We start from the raw sequence: 21,994 nt of genomic DNA on the forward strand, positions 1-21,994 counted from the left end.
ATAGTCCTTAGAGCCACAGACCTACGCCCCTTCGGCAACAATCCTTCCACATTGAGGATCTCGCTCGTCCTCATTCACAACTCTACAAACACACGGGAATGGAGTGGTACCCAGGAGAAAGTAGCACTCGTTGTGGTTCTTTGTCCTCTCCTAGCCTGGGTGGGGGGGAGCACATAGATGGGAAGGGATGAGGAAGATACATAGCAAATGTAAGGTGACAACACTTGAAGCCTTACGAAGCTCTTCAACATACACGATCAATCTCATTGGAGACTCGCCAGTTCATCCCCATTATGACTCCCACTTGACAGATAAGGAAACTGAGACTCAAGAAAGGTGAAGGCAGTTGTCCAAGGTCCCCCACGACCAGCAAGTGGCAGAATCAGGACTTGACCACAGCAGATCATCCGACCCCCAATTCAGTGTTCTTTTCACTACCCAGATGGTTGGAATAAAATATCCTTAAATAGCAGTTCTATGTAAGTTGGGAAAAGAGCACGAAGTGGAGGAAAATCAGTTTCTGCCTCACTCCGGACACCCAGGAAGGGCTCATCATCATCTGTGGGAGAGGTGACACCACATAGTCCACCCCACCCTGCTGGCAGTTCTGTACAAGATATCTTAGCTGTGGCGATTGTGGACTGGAACAACTAAGGAGGTAAGCTACAACAATACAATAGTCATGATAATGAACACCGGACAAACTACAAGTCTGGGCTCCTGTCGACCAGCTAGTGCTGATGTGGCCGGGGCCCATCCCCAAGAAGTTTGGGAGCAGACTGGGAGAAGGAAGGGGCCTCTCCTGGCGCCGGCACAGAGGGCGGCAGATTAAGGCTTCAATGACTGGCCCTTGCCACCACATCCTGAGGACAGGCAGTATGACTCAGGCCCTGGCCTGGTTCGCTTGTGGTCAGTCATTTACCGAAGCTACCTCTGGAGCAGAACTGTGGGGCTGGCCAGGACCTCCCAGAGCTCCAGGAGTCGATTTCTTTGCCTAGAAGCAGAGCCGCTCACTCCTAAGTTAGATGAGGCAAAGCACCAACTATTACTGTGTTAATTGGAAAGGAAAGAAGACTTGGGAGAAATAATAGCCATAATAGCCAAATAAATGCATGTGGAGCAAAGATAAGACTCTCTGAGTTTGGTCCCAGAGCCAGAACCAGATTTAGGTTTGATGTCAGAAAAACTTTCTTTGTCCCAGAGTGGGCAGCTTACCAGGTGGGAAGCACTGTGAAAAGCGTCAGGGTACAAACACAAGCAAAAAGACAGCCCCTGACCTCAAGGAGCTTACAATCTAATGAAGGAAAACTACACACACACACACACACACACACACACACACACACTCACACACACACACACATACTCATACACTCACATACTTTCTCTCACACACACACACACACACACACACACATACATACACGGGGAGCTGATACACGTGGCTATTTATGCTCCCTAGTCTTAAGAAGCTCCAGGGCACACCCCTTTCCTCCCCCACCCCACCCCCAAGGACATCAAAGGTAGAAAGGAGAGTTCGATAAATACCAAAATCCGTCACCACAATCGGACTCAACTGGGTGTCGGCTGACTAAAAACAACTGTAGATGATGAACATTATTGTGCACTTAGAAGGGACAACCATGAAGGACTCAGAGAGGCATGAAAAGAATTGTAAGAACTGATAGATGCAGGGCAAAATAAAGACATCGACAGACACAGTGACTACAACAACAGTAAAAGGAGCTATGAGTAATAACCAAATTTGGTCTCAGGGAAGAAATAATGAAACAGTTATCCCACATTACAGGAGTTAGGGGTGGGGTGCCTCCACCCCCCAGATCTGAAAAATTCGCATACAAATTTTTGATCCTCCCCTAGTACCAGAGAAAAACTCTGATTTTTGTTCCTTTTTCTTTTATGGGGTGTTTAGGGTACTAACATGTATTTTATGCATTTCTGAGTTTTTTCTTTCTTTCTTTTTTTTTTAGTGAGGCAATTGGGGTTAAGTGACTTGCCCAGAGTCACACAGCTAGTAAGTGTTAAGTGTCTGAGGCCGGATTTGAACTCAGGTCCTCCTGACTCCAGGGCCGGTGCTCTATCCACTGTGTCACCTAGCTGCCCCTCATTTCTGAGTTTCTAAACTTTTTCTGTGTTATCTGCTGGCCTTTGCATATTGTCTTTGGTTTCTGCAGAACTCCCCCCAAATTCCTCATTTAATTTCTTATGCTAATCTGTGCTATATCAAAACCTCAATGGGAAAAGTCAAGATGTGGAAGGGATAACTGTGTACTTAGCTCCTTTCAGCAGAGGCAGGAATGTTATTTTGTGTCAGACATTGGACTAGTGGTTTTTGTTAAATTGTTTTCCTTTGTTACAAGGGTGGGTTTTCTATATAGAAATGATTATAATGGTTTTTGTTAAAGGCATCAGTAATATTATTTACTATTAAAGAACTCTGGGAAAAATAATTCTATCCTCTCTCCAGGCAACCCTGCCATACACTCTTTATTATAATAACCCATATTATGAGCAAGTTCTTGAGTCTACTTAGAATTTTCTTCTCAGCAATTTGCTTGATTCTTAGAAGAGATGAAGTTTAAAAGAACCTAACAAGACAGATCTTGTCTCTATTAAATGGAAGGAAACAGATATCCTGAAAATAAATACAGGACTGACTGCAGCTCCCTGGGTCAGTAAACTGCAGTGGCTCACTATTACCTCTAGGTTTAGACAAACTCCTGTGTTTGGTGTTCACAATCCTTCACAAATCTGGCTTCGTGCTACACTTCCACCTACTAAACATGACCCCTCCCAACCTCACCCCCACTCCATAAGCTCAACCTTGCAGCCAGTCTGACTTGCTTGAAGTTCCTCCTATCTCCCATCTCTGAGCCTTGGCCCAGACTGTTTTCCAGGCCTGGATTCCCCTCATTGGCTCTCTCTGTCTATTAGAATCCCCAGCCTCCTTCAAGGCCAGGTTTTTGTGATTCTCCATCTGGTTCCTTCAGTTGCTCATGCCCTCTCCTCCATAAATTACTTTGTATTATGTTTACTGGATCTATATTTTATACCTGCTTCTCTGTATACATGTTGCCATCCCCCTCCCCTCCTCCACCACACCCAGAGAGAATGTAAGCTCCCTGAAGGCACAAATCGTCTTGGGTTTTGGGTGGGTTTTTTTTTTTTTTTGGTTTTTGTTGTTGTTTTTTGTGGGGCAATGAGGGTTAAATGACTTGCTCAGGGTCACACAGCCAGTAAGTGTCACATTTGAACTCAGGTCCTCCTGAATCCAGGGCTAGTGCCACCTAGCTGCCCCCCAATTGTCTTGTTTTTTGATTTTGTATCCCTAGCACAGCTCAATCAATGTTTGTGGAATGAATGAACCTCACAAAGTCCTCAAGTCACCCCTGTAATTCTGAGTCTTCAGAAGCAGGCTCACTTTTCATCTTGGTCTTCAGTGTGATAAATTCTTAAAAACACACCAAGAATTGTTTTTTCATAAAGACTACTAAAATTGATAAACTCTTAATAACAAGGAAGAGCCCATTTCCAAAATGAAAGATAACAATTTAAAATTAAGGAAACTTTTTAAAAAAATTTATTTTGTAAAAAAACAAACAAACAAAAAAACCCAAAAGAAAACAAAAAAAGGGGCAGCTAGGTGGCACAGTGGATAAAGCACCAGCCTTGGATTCAGGAGGCCCTGAGTTCAAATCCGGCCTCAGACACTTGACACTTACTAGCTGTGTGACCCTGGGCAAGTCACTTAACCCCCATTGCCTTGCAAAAAAATACAAAAAACAAAAACAAAAGAAATTTATTTTGTGGGGCAATGAGGATTAAGTGTCTTGCCCAGGGTCACACATAATTAAGGAAACTTTTGAGGGAGTATTGTATTTACACAACTGTATATGTCATAGTAATAGATTTATTTACACAGCCAGATGTCATAATAGTCGAAAGTGGCAAAGAATGACAACGCCCAAATTGATTTATAAATGTAATTAAATGTCAGTGAATACCAGTGAGAAGAAATCTTGAACCCATCTCTGCCAGGAGGTGGGTAGCCCCTTTCACCATCAGTTTCCTGGCATTTTAATTGGTCATTGCGTTGATCCGAGTATCTTGAGCCTTTCAAAACTGTTTATTCCTAGTGTTGTCATGGTATTGGAGAATGGCCGAACAAATTATGTATGGCTTATGAAGGGAATGGAATACTATGGATCCATAAGAGGAAAACCTTCCGAAACTTGGAAAGATTTGTTTGCCCTCTCATTGATCACATCCATTTGCACAGCTTGGGTTATCTTGATGCAGACAGATGACACTGCCCCACCCCTCCACCCCCCCCCCCCCCCCCCCCCCCCCCCCCCCCCCCGCCCTGCCCAATCTTGTCCTCCAGCCCCACTTGGACCTGATCACCATTCCCACATCTCCAGTTGCCTCCTGGCAGACATCTTCCCTCGAATGCTCAACCAGCAAACCCCCACCCAAATAATCCTCTTCCCCCCAAACGCTGCCCCTCTCCCTTACTTTCCTATTTTTGTTGGTGGCACCTCCACTTCTGAATCTGAGGGTCAGTCACCTTTGATTCTGCCCTTTTTCACACCTCCCCTCATCTCCAGGTTTGTAAGTCCTGTCAGGTTCTACCTAAATTGGCTAACCTCCTGCAGGATTCAAGGCAGTTTTCCACACTCTTTCCCTCTTTACAATCCTTCCTTCACAGAATCAATCGATTGATCAGCTTTTATGAAACATCTACTACGTGCTGAGCTTTAAGTTCAAAATCTTAAATGAAACTAGTCCTTGGCTGAAGGCTTAATGGTCCTGTGCATGTCAGTGTCTTGTTCAAGAATCTTCAACGACGACTCCTTAATTGCCTCTTGGATAAGACAGTCCCCTTGGGTTGGCATTCAAAGCCTTCCACAATGCGCTTCAACATTTTAGCCTACTTTGCTTTGGCACTCCAGCCCTTCTCCCCGTCCCACCTCTCAAACTTGGCCCCAGGACCCTGGGCTCTGGGAGGCAATTCTAGAATAAGGCTTCCTCCAGAAGGTGGTGCTTGAGCTGTCTTTTTTTTTTTTTTTTGCGGGGCAATGAGGGTTAAGTGACTTGCCCAGGGTCACACAGCTAGTAAGTGTCAAGTGTCTGAGGCCAGATTTGAACTCAAGTCCTTCTGAATCCAGGGCTGGTGCTTTATCCACTTCGACACCTAGCTGCCCTTCATGAACTAATTCTTTCCAAACCACGCTTCCCCTTGCATTCTAGCCTGCCCTACTGAGGGCGGGGACTGTCTTGCTTGCTTGGATTTCTATCTCAAGCACTTAGCACAGTGACTGGCATATAGTTAAGTGCTTAATAAATGCCTTTTCATTTATTCCCTCCTCATCTTCACCTCTCCCACTTCTGGACATTTGTATAGACTCTCCCCTATATCTGGGATGCACTCTAGTCAAAAATGTATACACAAGATTAATCTGCATTACTGAACATTTTCCCCATCACTTTGTTAAGTCTAGACAAGCAACAAAACAACAATTCAAGCTCCAATCTGTAGCATTTGCTGGTTTCCAGTGCAAAAATCTTCACACTAAAAATATTCACAATCGGCCAGTACAAGTAAAAAAAAAAAAGAGGTGTAGGTCATTTTTCAGTGAAGACAGTCAGGAGAGAAGATGGTATCTGATATAGGTGGATCATAGTCTGTTATTTAAAGGATCAAATGAGATTGTATTTGTAGGGCAGCTAGGTGGCGCAGTGGATAAAGCACCAGCCCTGGATTCAGGAGAACCTGAGTTCAAATTCAGCCTCAGACACTTGACACTTACTAGCTGTGTGACCCTGGGCAAGTCACTTAACCCTCATTGCCCCACCAAAAAACAAAACAAAAGAGAGAGATTGCATTTGTATAGCACTTAGTTTGGCCGGGGACATAGTAGGCAGTTAATGTTTATTTCCTTCCTTTTAAAAGTCTTTCAAATTCTTTGTTATAAGCGATGGGTCTCTGGGTAGGAGAGAAGCAATATATTAGGAAAACTATGATGATGTAAAAACAAAAGGTTTTAGAATCAATAATATTTTTTAATATATTTTTGTTTTGAGAGTGAGCAACATTCTCCTCTCCTATGAGGGCAAATTTTCAAATGTTCTAAAATGAATTTGAAATTATCATTTGGAAAATCTGATGGATTTTACTTTAGGTTTTTTTTCTCTTCTAAGAAAAAACATGTACTGATTTTTCAAAGTATCCTTGGAATAAACCTTCATTCTTTTCCTTCTGTAGGCCCAGCTTTGCTGCGCACCTTCCCCAGAGGCCCTCCCTCCTGCCGGGTCTCTGTTCTCTCTCACTCTGCTTTAGGGAGACTCTAGGGGGATGCTAGAGTGGGAGCCGGTCCTCTTCTTCCCAGTCCTATTCTTTTGGCCTCTATGTTCCTCTCTGACTTTGTTTTGTCTGAATATCACATTCCTGAAAGAAAAAAAGGAAAAGAAAAAACCCAACCCTTCCCAACCTCCTCCAGATTGAACCTTCCCTTGTAACAGAGACAGAGACAAGACAAACTTCCTGATCCAGTGACCATATCTGACAAGGCCCCTACAACACTGAGCCGGGGGCTCTTTCCCCTCTGCTGGGAGGAGGGGAAGGTTCCATCAGTTGTTCTCTTGACGCCATCACTGGCTCTGCCTTCGGGTACTTGGGGCCCAGCTTCTCTCTCAAGCCCTTTCCCCTTACATCATAGTTATTATGGATATTGTTCTTTGGGTGCAGTTTCCATCTGCCTCAGTTCATATACATCTTCCCCTATTTCTCATGTACACGACATCCATGTAACAGGTTGTTTTGCTAGGCATTCGATCTTTGTTCCTCAGGGCCCAGGCCTAGATGGCCCAGCGACAATTTCATCTGAGCCTTACACTCATGAACTAGACCCCGCCCCAGGCATCCATATTCCCATTTTACAGAGAGGTTGCATTCCACACCTGACTCTAAGGCCAGGGAGCTGCTCAAGGGCAGAGGGCTGGTATGTGTCATTTTATAGGAGCTCAGTAAATGTTGAATTGCTAAGCTGAGTGAATCAGGCATCAAATGGGTAGCTATGGATGGACAGTGAGGTGAGCTGCTGGGGGAAGACATAAAAATCATCTCTTCCTCCTGACTCTGTAGAGAAAGAAATGATTCCCAGGCCTATTTGAAGGGCACCTGATGAAGGACCACTGTTGTGCCTCTGCCCTGAAATGCTAGCTACGTCCTGCTTGAGTCGTTGCTATGGGCATGCAGCTTGTTTCCCGAGCTAGACTGTAAGCTCTCTGAGGACAGGGACCTGTCACGGGGTCTTGGACGTGACGGTGAATTCTTGAGACAAGAGACAGAAGCCAAGCCCTTAGAGAGGGTCCCAGCCCTCCAGGAACCCATGGTAGGACTGAGAACAGGCCCATAGACTTTGCTAGGCTGTCTACCCAAAGATCCCACAAAGCAAACAAAGTGAAGACAGGCACCTTTCAGTCTAGTTCTCCAGATGGCCACTGGGCTCTGCAGAAGCCTGTTCTTGCTGCAGACACGCCTCCAGAAGTGGGGTCACAAGTAAGTGCCACCAGCCCTGGGCCTGTACTGAGGTTAGGGAGGGGTGGGGTGACTGTCCCTTGGGGATCCACTGGTACTGACCAAACACATCAACTCCTTCTCATTTAGGAAAATGTTTTATTCAAAAGCTTCACAGCACCATCTAGTTGTCTTAAAGAACGCGGCCCCGCCCCCGCCCAGCCCCCTCCAGATGCAGAAGTTTAAAATGACACCATTTGGCTAGAGATTCCCCTATTTTTTAAAAAATTCAGGTCATGATATGGTTTGGTCACTGTCTCACCTCAATTTCCTGAGCCCCAACTTCCATGGGATGTCTTCTCCCCCCCCCCCCACTTGTAACTCCAAGCCACGGGAAGCAGGCCCAAGTCCCCCTTCCTGTCCCCATCCCATGCTGGTCGAGGCAGATAAAGCTAAAATGGAAAAGATGAAATTCAGCAACGAGGGTGTGAGAGTCTCCGTCATTGGTCAAGCAGCATGCAGCTCTGTGGGCTTCGATCATAGGATGACACTCCTTCGGAAACCTGAGAGCCACAGGCAATGGTGAAAGCAGCCCGACTCTCCATCCGCCCATGGCCTGAAGTTCTTTCTCTGCTCTACGGAGTCTGATAAAAACACCAAGAGATTCCCCCTCCCCCTCCTTTGAACCGGCAGAGCTGGCGGTGGAGGAGAGGAAACAATGACCTGCTCTTTAGCCTGTCTGAAATGAGAGCGTTTGGATCCCACGGTGCAGCATAAAGCACAATTCCCCAAGAGGCTCCCGCAGTGAGGGGCTCAGCAAACCAGGAGTCGGTCGGACTAGGCCCGGCAAGATCAGTCACCTACTCAACTTTGGCTTCAGTGCCCAGCATGTCCCTTCGCACGGACTTCAGGTCACGCTTGAGGAGGTGACGACGGCAGGGCATGGCGGTCATTTGGCCAAAGCCCCCATGGGGTCCCAGGCTGGCAGTACGATGGGCTCCTGCTTCAGGATGGCGAGCACATCCTCCGGCACATGCTTCTTGTCTACCACCACCTCGTACACATATTCCGAGAACCACTGGTCTGTCATACACAGGTAGCCTGCAGAGAACAGGAGGGAGGGACACACTATGAGCCTGGGCTGGGAGGCCAGGGGCGGAGAGCACCAATGCATAGGATGGGGGTGTATGCGGCCTCAACCCTTCTTCCCTCCCTTCCATTCCCAAGCCGCATGGAGGCGGCCACCAGAGGCAGGTGGCACTGAGCGCCAGGCCCATTTCGCTGTCCCCAAATGATGCCAGGGAACTATCTGTCTTCTGGTGCGGCTCTGCTGGCTACTGGATGCTGGGAACAAGATCCCCAAGTCCCCAGCTCGCCCTCATAATAGACTCCTATTGGGAAACACGGTGATGGGGGGAGCAGGGAAGAAAGGGCTGCTGCTCCAGCCTCCCTGACTTCACAGGCCTCTCCAGAGAGCACACAACGATGGGACATCAACTGCTGCCCTTCTGCTTCCCACCAGGAAGATTAAGTAGCAGAGCAGGGCAGCACAGACTCCATTTGGGAAACTGGGAAGCTTGCGCTAAGGGCACACAAGGAAGGGAGGTACCAGAATGCACCCTGTGCAGACACATCAAAGGAACGAGGACGACCCCACCCCCCTACCCCTACACCCAGGACACCTGTCAATGCTGCATGTCCCCAAGGGTGAAAAGCAGGCAGCTGACGACGACCTGGCCGGGGTGGGCTCTGCACCCATGCTGCACCTGGGCTCTGGGCAGCCTCTGGGCCAGGGCCCCGCTCGGCAGTCCTTAGGGGACTGCAGGCATTAGCCTGGGGAGTGCAAGAAGCCACTGCCAAGCCGCAGAGGCTCTTGCGAGGTCAGTGGTGCCTACTCCCGCTGTTCCTTTCACACGGACCGCAAGACACTCGGCCTGACACAGCACGGCATGTCTATCCTTGGAGGAGACAGCTTGAGCCACTGCTCAGAGCTCTCCCCTAGTGACCTCACCTCCTTGCTCAAAGAGGTGGAGAAATTAGAGCGTGTCCTGTCTTGGAAGGGAAGGCCACTGTTGGCGATAAGAGCTCCAACCTGCTCTGAGTGAGGGGCTGGGCCCAGCCCAGTTCGGGACCAGGGATGGAGACTGGCATGGCTTCCACCCTGCAGAAGCAGGCCTGTCTAAAGCAGACCTTTCCACAAGCCTCTGAAGAGGGGGGGTGCACTAGCAAACAACATAGCAGGCAAAGGCTTGGGTCATCCTTCCACAGGCCTGAATTCAGAGTCAATCAATCCTTGAGCCTGCTCCTGGCAGGAAGGGGGGCTGGGCAGGTGAGGGACTGTGTAATAAAGTCCTGTGTCCTTATAAAATATTATCATTGCACAAGCAAATAAATCTTCCCCAAACGTCCAAGGAATATGGACACAAAGTATCTACCTAGCCATCTCCTTTCAAAAGCAGGAGATCAGATTAGGGGCTTCTAAATGAGAACTCCTATCAGCGGTGATCCGCCTCTTGGAGGGCCTGCTTGCCGAGCGGCTCTGCAGGATATGAGTTCTTTGGGGCTCAGTGCAGCCTCCCAGACAGGGTCGCCGCCAAGCAATTGTGCCATGAGCGGATAATGAACCCGTGACGGCTCTCACTGTTGACATCCAGTGTCTGAAACCCGAGGGCGTGCCAGGCTGGGGCCAGTGGAGAGCAAAGCTGAGGCTGGCTATTCCTGCTACAGAAACTCCATAGTCCAGGGTCCTGGGGGGTGGGGGTGGGGGGCCTGGAAACCAGGCAGGTCCTCCCCAAGAGCCAGGAGGCCTCTGAGGAGGGAGGCCTACAAGCCTGGGGCCAGGGACAGAACTTCCTTTGGTCTAAGTTTCTCATATGGCCTGTTAACATAGTTTTGTCTCCACAATCAAATTAAAAAGTATAGACACACAAAAGTCAGCAAATGGCCAGGCTTTTTAAAGGACACTGACAGAATGAAGGGTCTTTGTAAAAAGCAGGGAAGGAGGGCAGCTAGGTGGCACAGTGGATAGAGCACTGGCCCTGGAGTCAGGAGTACCTGAGTTCAAATCCAGCCTCAGACACTTAACACTAACTAGCTGTGTGACCCTGGGCAAGTCACTTAACCCCAATTGCCTCACTAAAAAAAAAAAAAAAAAGCAGGGAAGGGCCTATAAAGGGGTTTCCTGAAGCCCAAAAGGCCCAGTCAGTTATGCTAAAAGATTTGCTCACTGTTGTTGTTCAGTCGTGCCAACTCTTCGTGATCCCATGGACCACAGCACACCAATATTGTCCATGGGGTTTTCTTGACAAAGATACTGACGTGGCTTGCCATTTCCTTCTCCAGTAGAGTAAGGCAAACAGGGATAAGTGACTTGCCCAGGGTTACACAACTAGTAGAAATCTGAGGCTGTATTTGTACTCAGGTCTTTCTGACTCAAGGCCCAGAGCTCTATCCACTAAGCCATCTAGCTCCCCCCTTAATAAAGGAAAAATCATATTAATGAGACCACCTAAAATCATACACACTAGATAGGAGTTATCAGGCACGGTTCCAACAGAACAGAGCCAAGGACAAGCCTGTAAAATTCTCTCAGGAAACAAACCCAACAGATAAGGTTAAGTAGAAAAACTTATCAGTTAGCTGTTAGATCTTTTTTTTTCCTCCGATAATTTTGCATTCTTGGCCCTTTGGGGCATTGCTCAGTGGTTAATAAATCTCTGCTGAGTTGATAAGTAGGGGTAGCGGTAACTACTGAAGCCACTGAGTCCAACCCCCTCATTTTACAGATGAGAAAACGGAGGCCCAAGGATGCTGCTGACTGATCCAGGGTCACAGGGTAAGAAGTATTAGAAGGAGGATTTGAACCCAGCTTCACTGATTCCATATCTAGATTTCTTTCCAGAGTACCACAGTCAATGGAATACAGCTAAGCTGCCTGCTCAGACCCCCAGGGGAGGCAGGAGAAGTCAGAGAGGATCTGGGTTCAAATCCCCCCTCTGGAGCTTATTACTTTGTGACTTTGGGAAAATCAGGTGCCCTCCCTAGGCCCCAGCTTCTTCATGACCAGAAGCTTCTGAAGTCCCATCTGGCTCTGGATCAGTGAGCCTTCACCGAGAGATGACCTGGGCCCTGGTTCACTGGGAGACGGGGGAAGTGCTGACATCGTGCCCAACACTTCTGCTGCACACCTACTGAGTGCTGCACACCTGAGTGCTGCCCTTCACGTACTTAGGAGGAAGAAAGAAGACTCTCCCCCCAAGAACCCAACAACCAAATGTGACTTGGGCACAAGGCAGCATTCCATGGACGCCAGGCACCTGGCTGTTAGAAGCCAGCACCCCAATGGAAAAGGGCCAGGTGTCAGTTGGTCAAGAAGATGCCACTCTGTGTGTGTGTGTGTGTGTGTGTGTGTGTGTGTGTGTGTGTGTGTGTGTGTGTGTGTGTGTGTGTTGGGGACCACAGCTGGAGAGCAGGAAGGGAGGAGGAGGATAAAGAGCCCCAGAAGATGGGCTGTGGCAGTGTGCGTGCCTTTTGGACGGAGATCTAAGGAGAGCCTTCCCTGTCAATGTAAACAGGCAGATCCGGCTGGCAGGGAGGACAATGGAATGCACCATCTGCCCCTGCTGAGGAAGACTCTCCCGGCTCCCAGCCGGGCACTGCTGAGGCACGTGAGGGAGAGCAATGCTGAAGAGGGGATTGCTTGTCTTGGCTGATAAGGGGATCAGGTTGTTTTGTCTTCAAAGCATAACAAAGAAGGGTCAGCAAATGAGACCATGCCCTTGGCCCAATACAAACCCAGCCCCCAGGAGACAAAGCATGGGGATCTGTGCTGCCCAGACATGAAGCAGCCCAGTCACCGGGGGACGGGGAACACAGCCACGTGAGCACGCCACGGTGCCCTGCTGTCTTGTTCTCACTCCCCACCACCAGGCCTGGAACCCGCTCTCTTCTCCTCCAATCCCTGTATCTGCACAGTGTGGGGAGGCCGGCGAAATTCAGACATGACCCCAAGGCCAACTTTCCCAACCAAAACCAACGGCCTCCCTCTGAACCCCAACTCTCCCTGCGCTGGTATTGTTTTAGGAAAGGTCTGCTTGTTATCATTCCTCAAAAGCCCCATGGAAGGCCACACCATCTTATTTTCTAATCTCACTCCTTTAACTTGACCCCAAAGTGTAATGAACACACCAAGAATAACAAGCCTCTGCTGCCGCTTTATCGTCTTTGGCCAGTGCCTTTTCCTCCCCATTAATTCATGTTCCTCCCTGCCCTCCAAGACTTCCTCAAAGCTCCCTTCATCCGTGAAGTCTTCCTGAATTATGCTCTCCCAAGAGGAATTGTTATTCCTCCCTCCTTGGCAGAATGGGAGACTAACATAAAAACACACAGCCTTCTCCCATCAGATGGTTAAGTCAGCTCTTTCACTCACAGCGTCCCTGATTCTGTATTCATGCGGCCCCCCCACAGAGCCTCTGCACAAAGTAATGCCTAACATAGACCAAAATCTTACACCTTATAACTAAAATAAGGTCAAAATGGGTACATGATTTAAACATAAGAGGTGATACCATAGGTAAATTAGGAGAAGAAGGAATAGTCTACCTTTTAGATCTTTGGAAAGGAGAACAGTACATGACCAAACAAGAGATAGAGAATATTATGAAATGCAAAATGGATGATTTTGATTACATTAAAATTAAAAAGGTTTTGTACAAACAGAAGCAATGCATCCAAAACTGAAGGGAGGCAGAAAGCTGGGAAACAATTTTTATGGCCAGTACTTCTGATAAAGGCCTTATCTCTAAAATATATAGGGAACTAAATCAAATTTATAAGAATCCAAGTCATTCCCCAGCTGAGAAATGGTCAAAAGATATGCACAGGCAGTTTTCTGATGAAGAAATCAAAGCTATCTATTCCCATATGAAAAAATGCTCTAAATCACTATTGATTAGAGAGATGCAAATTAAAACAACTCTGAGATACCACCTGACACCTATCAGATTGGCTAATATGACAAAAAAGGAAAATAATAAATGTTGGAGAAGCTGTGGAAAAATTGGAACACTAATGCATTGTTGGTGGAGCTGTGAACTGATCCAACCATTCTGGAGAGCAATTTGGAATTATGCCCAAAGGGCTATAAAGCTGTGCATACGCCTGGACCCAGCAATACCACTTTTGGGTCTTTTTCCCCAAGGAGATCATAGAAAAGGGAAAAGGACCCACATGTATAAAAATATTTATAGCTGCTCTTTTTGTGGTGGCAAGGAATTGGAAATTGAGGGGATGCCCATCAATTGGGGAATGGCTGAACAAGCTGTGGTATATGAATGTAATGGAATACTATTGTGCTGTAAGAAATGATGAGCAAGAGGAGTTCAGAGAAACCTGGAGGGACTTGCATGAACTGATGATGAGTGAGATGAGCAGAACCAAGAGAACATTATACATAGTATCATCAACATTATGTGTTGATCAACTGTGAAAGACTAGATTCTTCTCACCAATCCAACGGTACAAGAAAGTTCCAAAGGACTCAAGATGGAAAAGGCTCTGTGGAATATAGACGCTGATTGGACTATTTCTTTTGTTTTTGGTGCTGTTGTTTTTCTTTATTGAGGTTTTTCCTTTTTGCTCTGATTCTTCTCGTATAACATGACTAATGCAGAAATATGTTTAATGTTATTGTACATATATAACCTACATCAGTTTACAAAGTAATGCCCGACCACCACCAATGAGACATGACCTGACAATGTGGAGTCTCTTTCCATCCCTAATAAGCAATCAATCAGCAACACAGTGTTAAGCACTGGGGTCCAAAGGTGGGAAGCATATGTACAACCAACCTACATTCTAATGGTAGAGCGAAGGAGGACATATGAAATCCTTTCTTCACAAAGTTACTAAGTACACATACATTTGTATCTACACACCCCTACAAAGTAGTCAGAGAAGAGGTGCTATGGGAGGGGTGGAGGGCTCTTGTAGTTGGGGAGAGCAGCAAAAACTTCAGGAAAATGATGGTGTTTGGGCTGTGTCTCAGAGGAAGAGAGGGAGTCTAGGAGGTGAAGAGAAGTGACTTCGAGATTTGGGATGGGGATGGACTGGGGTGTGAGGAATGCTGTGGTGCAGGAAGGGCAAGTCGGGGAGGTGGGGGCCAGGCTGTGAAGGGCTCGAAAAGCTAGGCCCATGTTTACACTTCATCCTACAGGCAATAAGAGGCTCCCAGAGCTGGCTGAGTGGGGAGTCACACGGTCAGATCTGTGCTGAAGGAAAAGGACCTTGGTCATGTAGAATGGCCTAGTGGTGGTGAGAGGCTGGGCCATAATGGGGGCAAGAGGCAACACAGGCCTGCCTTCAGAGGGGTGGTCATGGGGACACAGGAGCAGCCGCCTGGCTGTGTGGGACAGGGAGATCAAGAGCTCCAAGATAATGCCAAGATCACGGAAGGACGGTGGGGCCCTCACTGAGACAGGAAGGTTCAGGGGGAGGACGATGCACTCTCTTCTGTCCGTAGATGCCCTCCATGTTGTCTAAGTCACATCACAGCCCCCCTCCTCAAGAGCACTCCCCTGGCACCTGTGGCCCCTGGCATCAAGGTTAAATGCCCGCAGGACGCTTAAATGATATTCTCCCACCTGGACCCGTCCAAGGCCCCAATATCCTAAACAGAATCAACTGATACTGCTGCCGATGTCACTGCGGCACCCTCGAGGTCCCTTGCAGCCCACTGGCACGGCCCCAGTACAAAGCCGGGCTGCTGATCGACCACACAGCCAGCCCCCGCAGGAGAGGGGCCAGGAAGCTCTACCAAGGCTGCCTTAAAAACCGGCCGACGGCTCCTCCTGCCAGGTCTCTCAGGCAAACGAATGGCCGTGACCATCTCCCTTCCAACGACCCTCCTTTGTGCACAGAGAAGGCACAGACCCACTGGCCTCTGCACAGGACCCACTCACACAAGCCCCCCAGAAATCACTGTGACTTCCAGCCTCAGAGTCTGCACTCATGAGCAGCCTTCCAAGAGATGCATTCCCTGTCCCCCACAACCAAAAGAGTCTCCTCTCCATTCTATGAAGCAAACAACCGCTGGTGTCTCCTCTGCACAAGGCAATGTCCTGGCCAAGAAAACCCGAGCCTCCCCTGCCCTCAGGAAGATTCCAATCTAACTGGAGGGCTGTCTGCACACAATGAAGGCAATGTGAATGATCACTTACAGCTGAGCCATCAGAGATGCCTCCTCCAGGAGGGGGTCCCCAGGCTTGGCCCTCCCTCACCTCCATCCATTCTGCAGGGAGAGCACCTGCCAACACTTGGTTGGCTTTCATAGGCCTCACCAGCCCTGTAGGCTTTAGTTACTTCAAAGGAGCCAGGAAGGAGTGATGATGTCACACATCCTAACAGACCTGGAATTCTGAGGGAATGTGAGGCCACGTAAAACCCCTGTGGCCCAAGATGGATGCACACGCGGAGGGTTATCGATGCAGCTTCAGGAGTCCATCGAGCATAAACAGTTGGCAGTCTTTCTGATGAATAGGAAGCTACTAACACCAGGCCCGGGTTGGCAGGGATCTTCGAGGGTCAGATGCCCAGCCCTACCTGTGCTCAGTGACCTCGGGTGATGGGGAAGCCTGACTCTACTTCCATATTTTTCTAACCGTTAGGAAGATTTTCCTTATGTTACGCCTGCATTTACTTCCTTAGCACTTTCGCCCACTGCTCCTAGTTTTGCCCCTTGGATCAAACAGAACAAATTTCTTCCTTCTTCTAACTGGAAACTCTTCCAATTCTCAAACACTAAAATCACACGCCACTAAGTGGAAAGGCAGTGAGTATTTATTTCAGTGGTGACTAGGTGCTAAGCACTTTACAAATGTTATCTCGTGATCGTCACAACTACCCTGTGAGGTGGTGCTGTTATTACTGCTACTTTACAGTTGAGGAAGCTGAGGCACACAGGAGTTATGTGATTTTCCCAGGGTCACAAGGCTAGTAAGTGTCTTAGGCTGGATTTGAACTCGGGTCTTCCTGACTCCAGGCCCAGTGCCCCATCCAGTACCCCACCTAGCTAACCAGCTAAGGCTTCTTTTGCCTGAACCAAACACCCCCAGCTCCTTCAAACCGATCTTCTTAAGGTGTGACCTTGCTGGCTTCCCTGCTCTGGACATCCCTGATGTGTCTGGCCAACACCAGACACAGTAGGACTCTCCCCTCATGAGTCCTGGCCACTGTCACTGCAGTTGCGATGGCCTTGCCTTTCTGGGTGTCCCCAGGGCATGGTGGACTCCTCAGGATAAGGAGGTCCCCTAAAACCCCTCCATAATTTTCAGACAAACTGCTGTCTAGGCTCGCCCACCCCCCTACCCCCATCTTGTACCCGCAGTCTTGTTTTCTTGTGTAATCCCTTACACTGACTCCTATTAAATTCCAGCCTAGAGTTGTAGCCTGCTGAAATCATTTTGGCTCTCAATCCCATTATCTGGAATAATGTTAGCCATCCTTCCCAGCTTCTCATCTGCTCATCTGCTCATCTGATAAGCCAGCCCTGTATACCTTTATCCAAGTCCCTGATAAAATATTTCAGAGTGGCTGAGCCCAGAGATCCCTGGGGCACTTCACCTAAGACCCTCCAAGCTGACACCAGCTCATTCATCAGGATCACAAACCATTAGTTATAGAGGGTTAGGTCACAAGCTTGGCACCTCACTGTCAGCCAGCAGGGCTTCTGCTATCTTCCCAGTCCCTCCATGTCTGGTTCTAGCCCTCAGCAGTGCTATAAAGGACATGGTGACTCCTACTCCTGTGTCCAAATGCATGGAACACGCTGTCTCCAAAACTGCTCAGTGATGAGACTTATGACCAGAATGTTGGTTTTTCAAAAAGCAGCCAAGGTTCGGCAGTAATCTGAAGGGTTCACATAAGTTTCTTTCCAGACTAAACTTTGATTTGCCAAAAGTTCTTAAAGTGAAAACACCAAGAGGCTCCTTTTTTAGAAGGAGCATCAATGAGGATCCGGAACAGAGGGGCCAACTTGTGAGAAGAGAGGAGTCAGGATGGGACTGAGGAATACAAGATAAAATACACTAAGGCCAGGAGGAGAGATGAGTTCTGAAGCTTGGGATAAAGAACAACAACAAAGGAGGAAGCGAACTGAAACCTGTCTCCTCTGAGTCCTCTGAAGGGACCGCCCAAGTTCATGGCCTCAGGGGTAGCCTCCTCTTTCTTTTCCTCCACTCCAGGTACAACCAGTTGCCAAGGCATACAGGGCTGGCTTCTCAGACAAGCAGATGAGAAGCTGAGGACACAGTGAGCTTTCTCTGGGCCAGCTCTCTGAGGCTGGACTAGGTCCAAGTGAGCCCAGAGCTTGGGGGAGACCCCAGGCCCCTGGTTCCACATATATTGTGCACTTACTTGTCTCCACCAGCAGAATGTAAGCAGGGACTATTTGGTACATCCTTGGGCACATCCTAAGGAGACTCCCCTTTCTTTTCAAACCCGCACGTTGCACACTGGTCCCTAGCACACGCTTCTTACCACCGGCCCGGGTCATTTCCAAGGGCTCTAAGGGGCCGGCAGAACATTCACCAGCCCCATATGCTTCACTAGGTAAAACTTCTAGTGAAAGCTTCCTGCATAGCTGTTTCTCTACCCCCTCCTCCTCTCAGCCCCAGGGTCAGCGTGACAGCCGGGCAGCGTGCAGAGAGGCAGCTGCCCATAAATCCCACTTGTGTACCTTCCCCAGGGGCCAGCTTCAGGACCCAAAGCCATTCTTGAGCTTCACAATGGGACACTGGAAGGCCACTAGATGCTTTCTTCAATGGCTCCAGAGTGAATGCTTAAGCGTAAGAGCTGCCCACAGAGCACAAAGGCCCAGGCACACAGATTTAGCTTAGGGTTCTCAGGCCTGAATCACCCTCATCCTTCTTCCCTTGTGAGCAGAATCCAGCTCTCTTCTGCACACGCTGTGGTTCCACACCCACTGCTCATCTGTCCTCCAGATTATATTTTTAGCTGTCAGTGATGACAGAGTGACCTGAAATTTTCATAAGTGGGCTAAATGTGACCACACAGTCCATTTGAAAGTGCATGGGAGGGGGCTGCTAGGTGGCACAGTGGATAAAGCACTGGCCCTGGATTCAGGAGGACCTGAGTTCAAATCCGGCCTCAGACACTTGACACTTACTAGCTGGGTGACCCTGGGCAAGTCACTTAACCCTCATTGCCCTGCCAAAAAAAAAAAAAGAAAGTGCATGGGACTTCCATACCAACTAAACTATTAAAACTTATTTTGTACAGCTAAAAAGAAAAATCATCTCGAAGAACAGGTGGTCAAGAATAACAAGGGGAAAAAAAAGTGAATGGTTCACCCTTACTAAATCTCAAACTCTATTATAAAGTGCTAATCAACAAAACCATCTGGTACTGGCTAAAAAATAAGAATGATGAATCCACGGAGTAGATTAGGTGCATAATACACAGTATTACCTCACACCTATCAAACTGGCTAGTATGACAGCAAAAGAAAATGATAAACGTTGGAGAGGATGTGGGAGAATTGAGACACTGATAAACTGCTGGTGAAGTTGTGAACTGATCCAACCATTCTGGAGAGCGATTTGGAACTATGGCCAAAGGGTTAAAGAACTGTGCATACCCTCTGAGCCAGCCATACCACTGCTAAGTCTATACCTCAAAGAGATTTTAAAGAGAAAGAAAAGAATCTGTTTGTACAAAAATATTTATAGCTGTTCTTTTTGTGGTGGCAAAGAACTGGAAATTGAAGGGATGCCCATCCCATTGGGGAATGGCTGAACAAGTTGTAGCATATGACTGTGATGGAATATTATTGAGCTAGAAGAAATGACCAGGAGGATGATTTCAGAAAAATCTATAAAAACTTACCTAAACTGATACAAAGTGAAGTGAGCAAAACCAGGAGACAGCAATATTGTTCAATGATCAACTGGGAATGACTTAGCTATTCTTGCCAACATGATGACCCAAGATAATAAAGGACTTAATGATGAAAACTGCTCTCCACTCCAGAAAAAGAACTGACGGAGTCTGAATGCAGACTGAAGCAGACTGTTTTCACTTTCTTTTCTGGAGTGGGCGTCTTTTGGGCCCTTCTTTGGTCTGTTTTCTTTCACAACATGACTAGGAGGGAACCATGTTTTGCATGACTGCACATGTATCACATGTATCAAACTGTTGACCAGTTCTTTCTCTGGAGATGAGCCAGGATATGGAGTAAGGAAGACCTCAGTTCAAATCCTACTTCAGTCACTACCGCCTGCATGGGCCTGGGTAAGTGAGAACATCTCTGCGCCGCAATGTTCTCATATGGAAAACAGGGATGAGAACAACAGCACGGAGTATGTAAAATGCTCTGATAAGAGACACGAAGCATCCTTAAGGTGCTTACTTCATTCTGGGCGCTGTGCTAAATGTTGGAGACACAAATAAAAGTAACACAGTGTATCTCTGTCTCTCTCTTGGGTAAGGAGGAAGAGACAGTCCAGGAGTGAGTGAAGAATGGCTGGTCTATTGTGAGAGACATAACTCACATTTTACATATGAGGAAACTGAGGCTCACCAATGTCTTAGGGCTTGCCTACTTTATGCTTTCCTGCGTACAAAGGAGTCCGTATGTTTAAAGATGATAAGCTACTTATTGAAAACGAGCAGTTACCCCTCCTCTAGGCCTGAAATGCTGAGCTAGTTCACAACTCAACAAGCTGGACTGCTCTTCAAAATGCAAACCTCTATCACGGGTTCCAAGGTCAACCTTCTCGAAATGGAACATCACGCATAAACAAGACCAAGAACTTAATATCAGTCCCTCCAAGGAGTGAGGAAGCAAACAAGCCCAGATGTTTGGGCAGATGCTGAATGTGCTCCAATGGTAGAGGCACAGCTGACAATGGACAGTGGAGTCACCAGGGGGAGAAACCCAAGTGGGGAAGGGAGGCAAGTGCTCCTTCCTCTGCTAACACAAGCCCAGGGGACACAAGGTCAGAACAAAGTCTCGAGCAGAGGGTCCTGGACATGAACTTGAGGGGAGCCCGAGGCCACGGCCCAGGAGAGGTTCTTTAGGCTCTGTCTGCCCCCACTGGGATTCATCAGGGTCAACTTTTCAGGAGCAATCAATCTCCCCGGACAGAAACCCCAAAGAGAAGAGGGACAAACTGTGAGTGCTGTTCTCTGCAGAACAGTCTCCCCCCACAAGAGCATCTGGGCAAAGTCTCCTGGGCCATGCCAACTAATGCCCAGCAGGGCACACCCAAGGAACACAACCCCCTACCTATAAACTCTCCTCAGAAGATTCTCAAAAGTGCCAAGCAAATGAGTCGCATGTTCTTGCCTTTCTTCCTATCAAGACAGAAAGGACCAAGCGGCCCATCGGAAGAATTTATGTTGGATGTGGCTCCGTGAACCTCCCCCAAGCCCCATTATCTTTTGGCTCCCTAAGGAAATGTTTTGCTTTACATAATCTCTGGCATTTCAGTTATTTGAGAACAACAACAAAAAGTTAGTTTAACCTCTAGTTAGATAGCCAAAGACTTGGTAACAAAAGATTATGGGCAGAACAGCAGGAATGAGGCTCCCCGCTCTTTCCGAACTCAACAGAGTGATGAGGGAAGGGGAGAGACAAGACTTTTATTCATCAGGAGTAATGGCTGGGGCTGGGGGATTAGCAAAGTAGTCTGAAGCTGGTTCCAAAGTTTTGTGTTTTGTTTTGCTTTTTAAGTCAGAATTGGCCACATGGCATGGGAGCCAAGCTCAGAATGGGAAGAAAAGCCAGAAGGAAAAAGAGCCTCACCCAATCACCCAGCTCAGAAAGCAGCACAGTCTCTGACCCTGAGGAAAATGCTTGCCCCTCCAGAGAGGACTCATGGCCTCTTAAAGGCAGATTGAAGTGTGCTTTGTGAAAACTTGGTTTTTTTGGTTTTCTTGCCATGTGGCTGATAAGGAAATGTTTGGCCTGACTTCACATGAAAAACTGACATCAAACTGGTTACGCTCTCAAGGAGGGGAGAGGCAGGGAGAGAACTTGTAACTCAAAATTTTAAAAAATATATTGTTAAATATCTGTTCACAAGGAATTGGGAAATATTTGACGGAATAAATAAAAATAATTTTCAAAAAAGAAAGTATCCCTGCTGTTACCATTTCTGTCCTCCAAACTGAGAGCCACAGCTCACAACCTAGTGTGTGCCTGCTGACCCACACCTGTCTTGTCAATCACTAGCCTCTAAGATAAATAACCCAATGAGCATGGGTTTGGCTCATTTTAGGGTGGGTCATTAGTATGATGTGACTAGAGGTTTAACTGAAGCATCAGCAATGATGGTAAAATGAATTAAAAAACCAAATAAAGCAGGACTGAATGCCTTTTAAAGTCACCCCCAGAAATAAGGTTCTTAAAACTTAAAAGTGTCCTACAAATAA

At 47.6% G+C, this 21,994-nt stretch overlaps 1 protein-coding gene across 1 annotated transcript in view; it reads right to left on the reverse strand.

Annotated features, from left to right (window-relative positions):
• Positions 1-7,682: 7,682 nt before the first annotated feature.
• Positions 7,683-21,994, reverse strand: part of BLMH (bleomycin hydrolase) — a 48,467-nt gene continuing 34,155 nt past the window's right edge. Inside the window, exon 12 of the mRNA XM_043962802.1 lies at positions 7,683-8,641. Coding sequence (XP_043818737.1) covers positions 8,490-8,641 — 152 coding nt within the window. The 3' untranslated portion in view covers positions 7,683-8,489. The remainder of the gene's footprint in view (positions 8,642-21,994) is intronic.

Source organism: Dromiciops gliroides, chromosome 4, assembly GCF_019393635.1.
Source record: "Dromiciops gliroides isolate mDroGli1 chromosome 4, mDroGli1.pri, whole genome shotgun sequence".
Taxonomy (NCBI): Eukaryota; Metazoa; Chordata; class Mammalia; order Microbiotheria; family Microbiotheriidae; genus Dromiciops; species Dromiciops gliroides.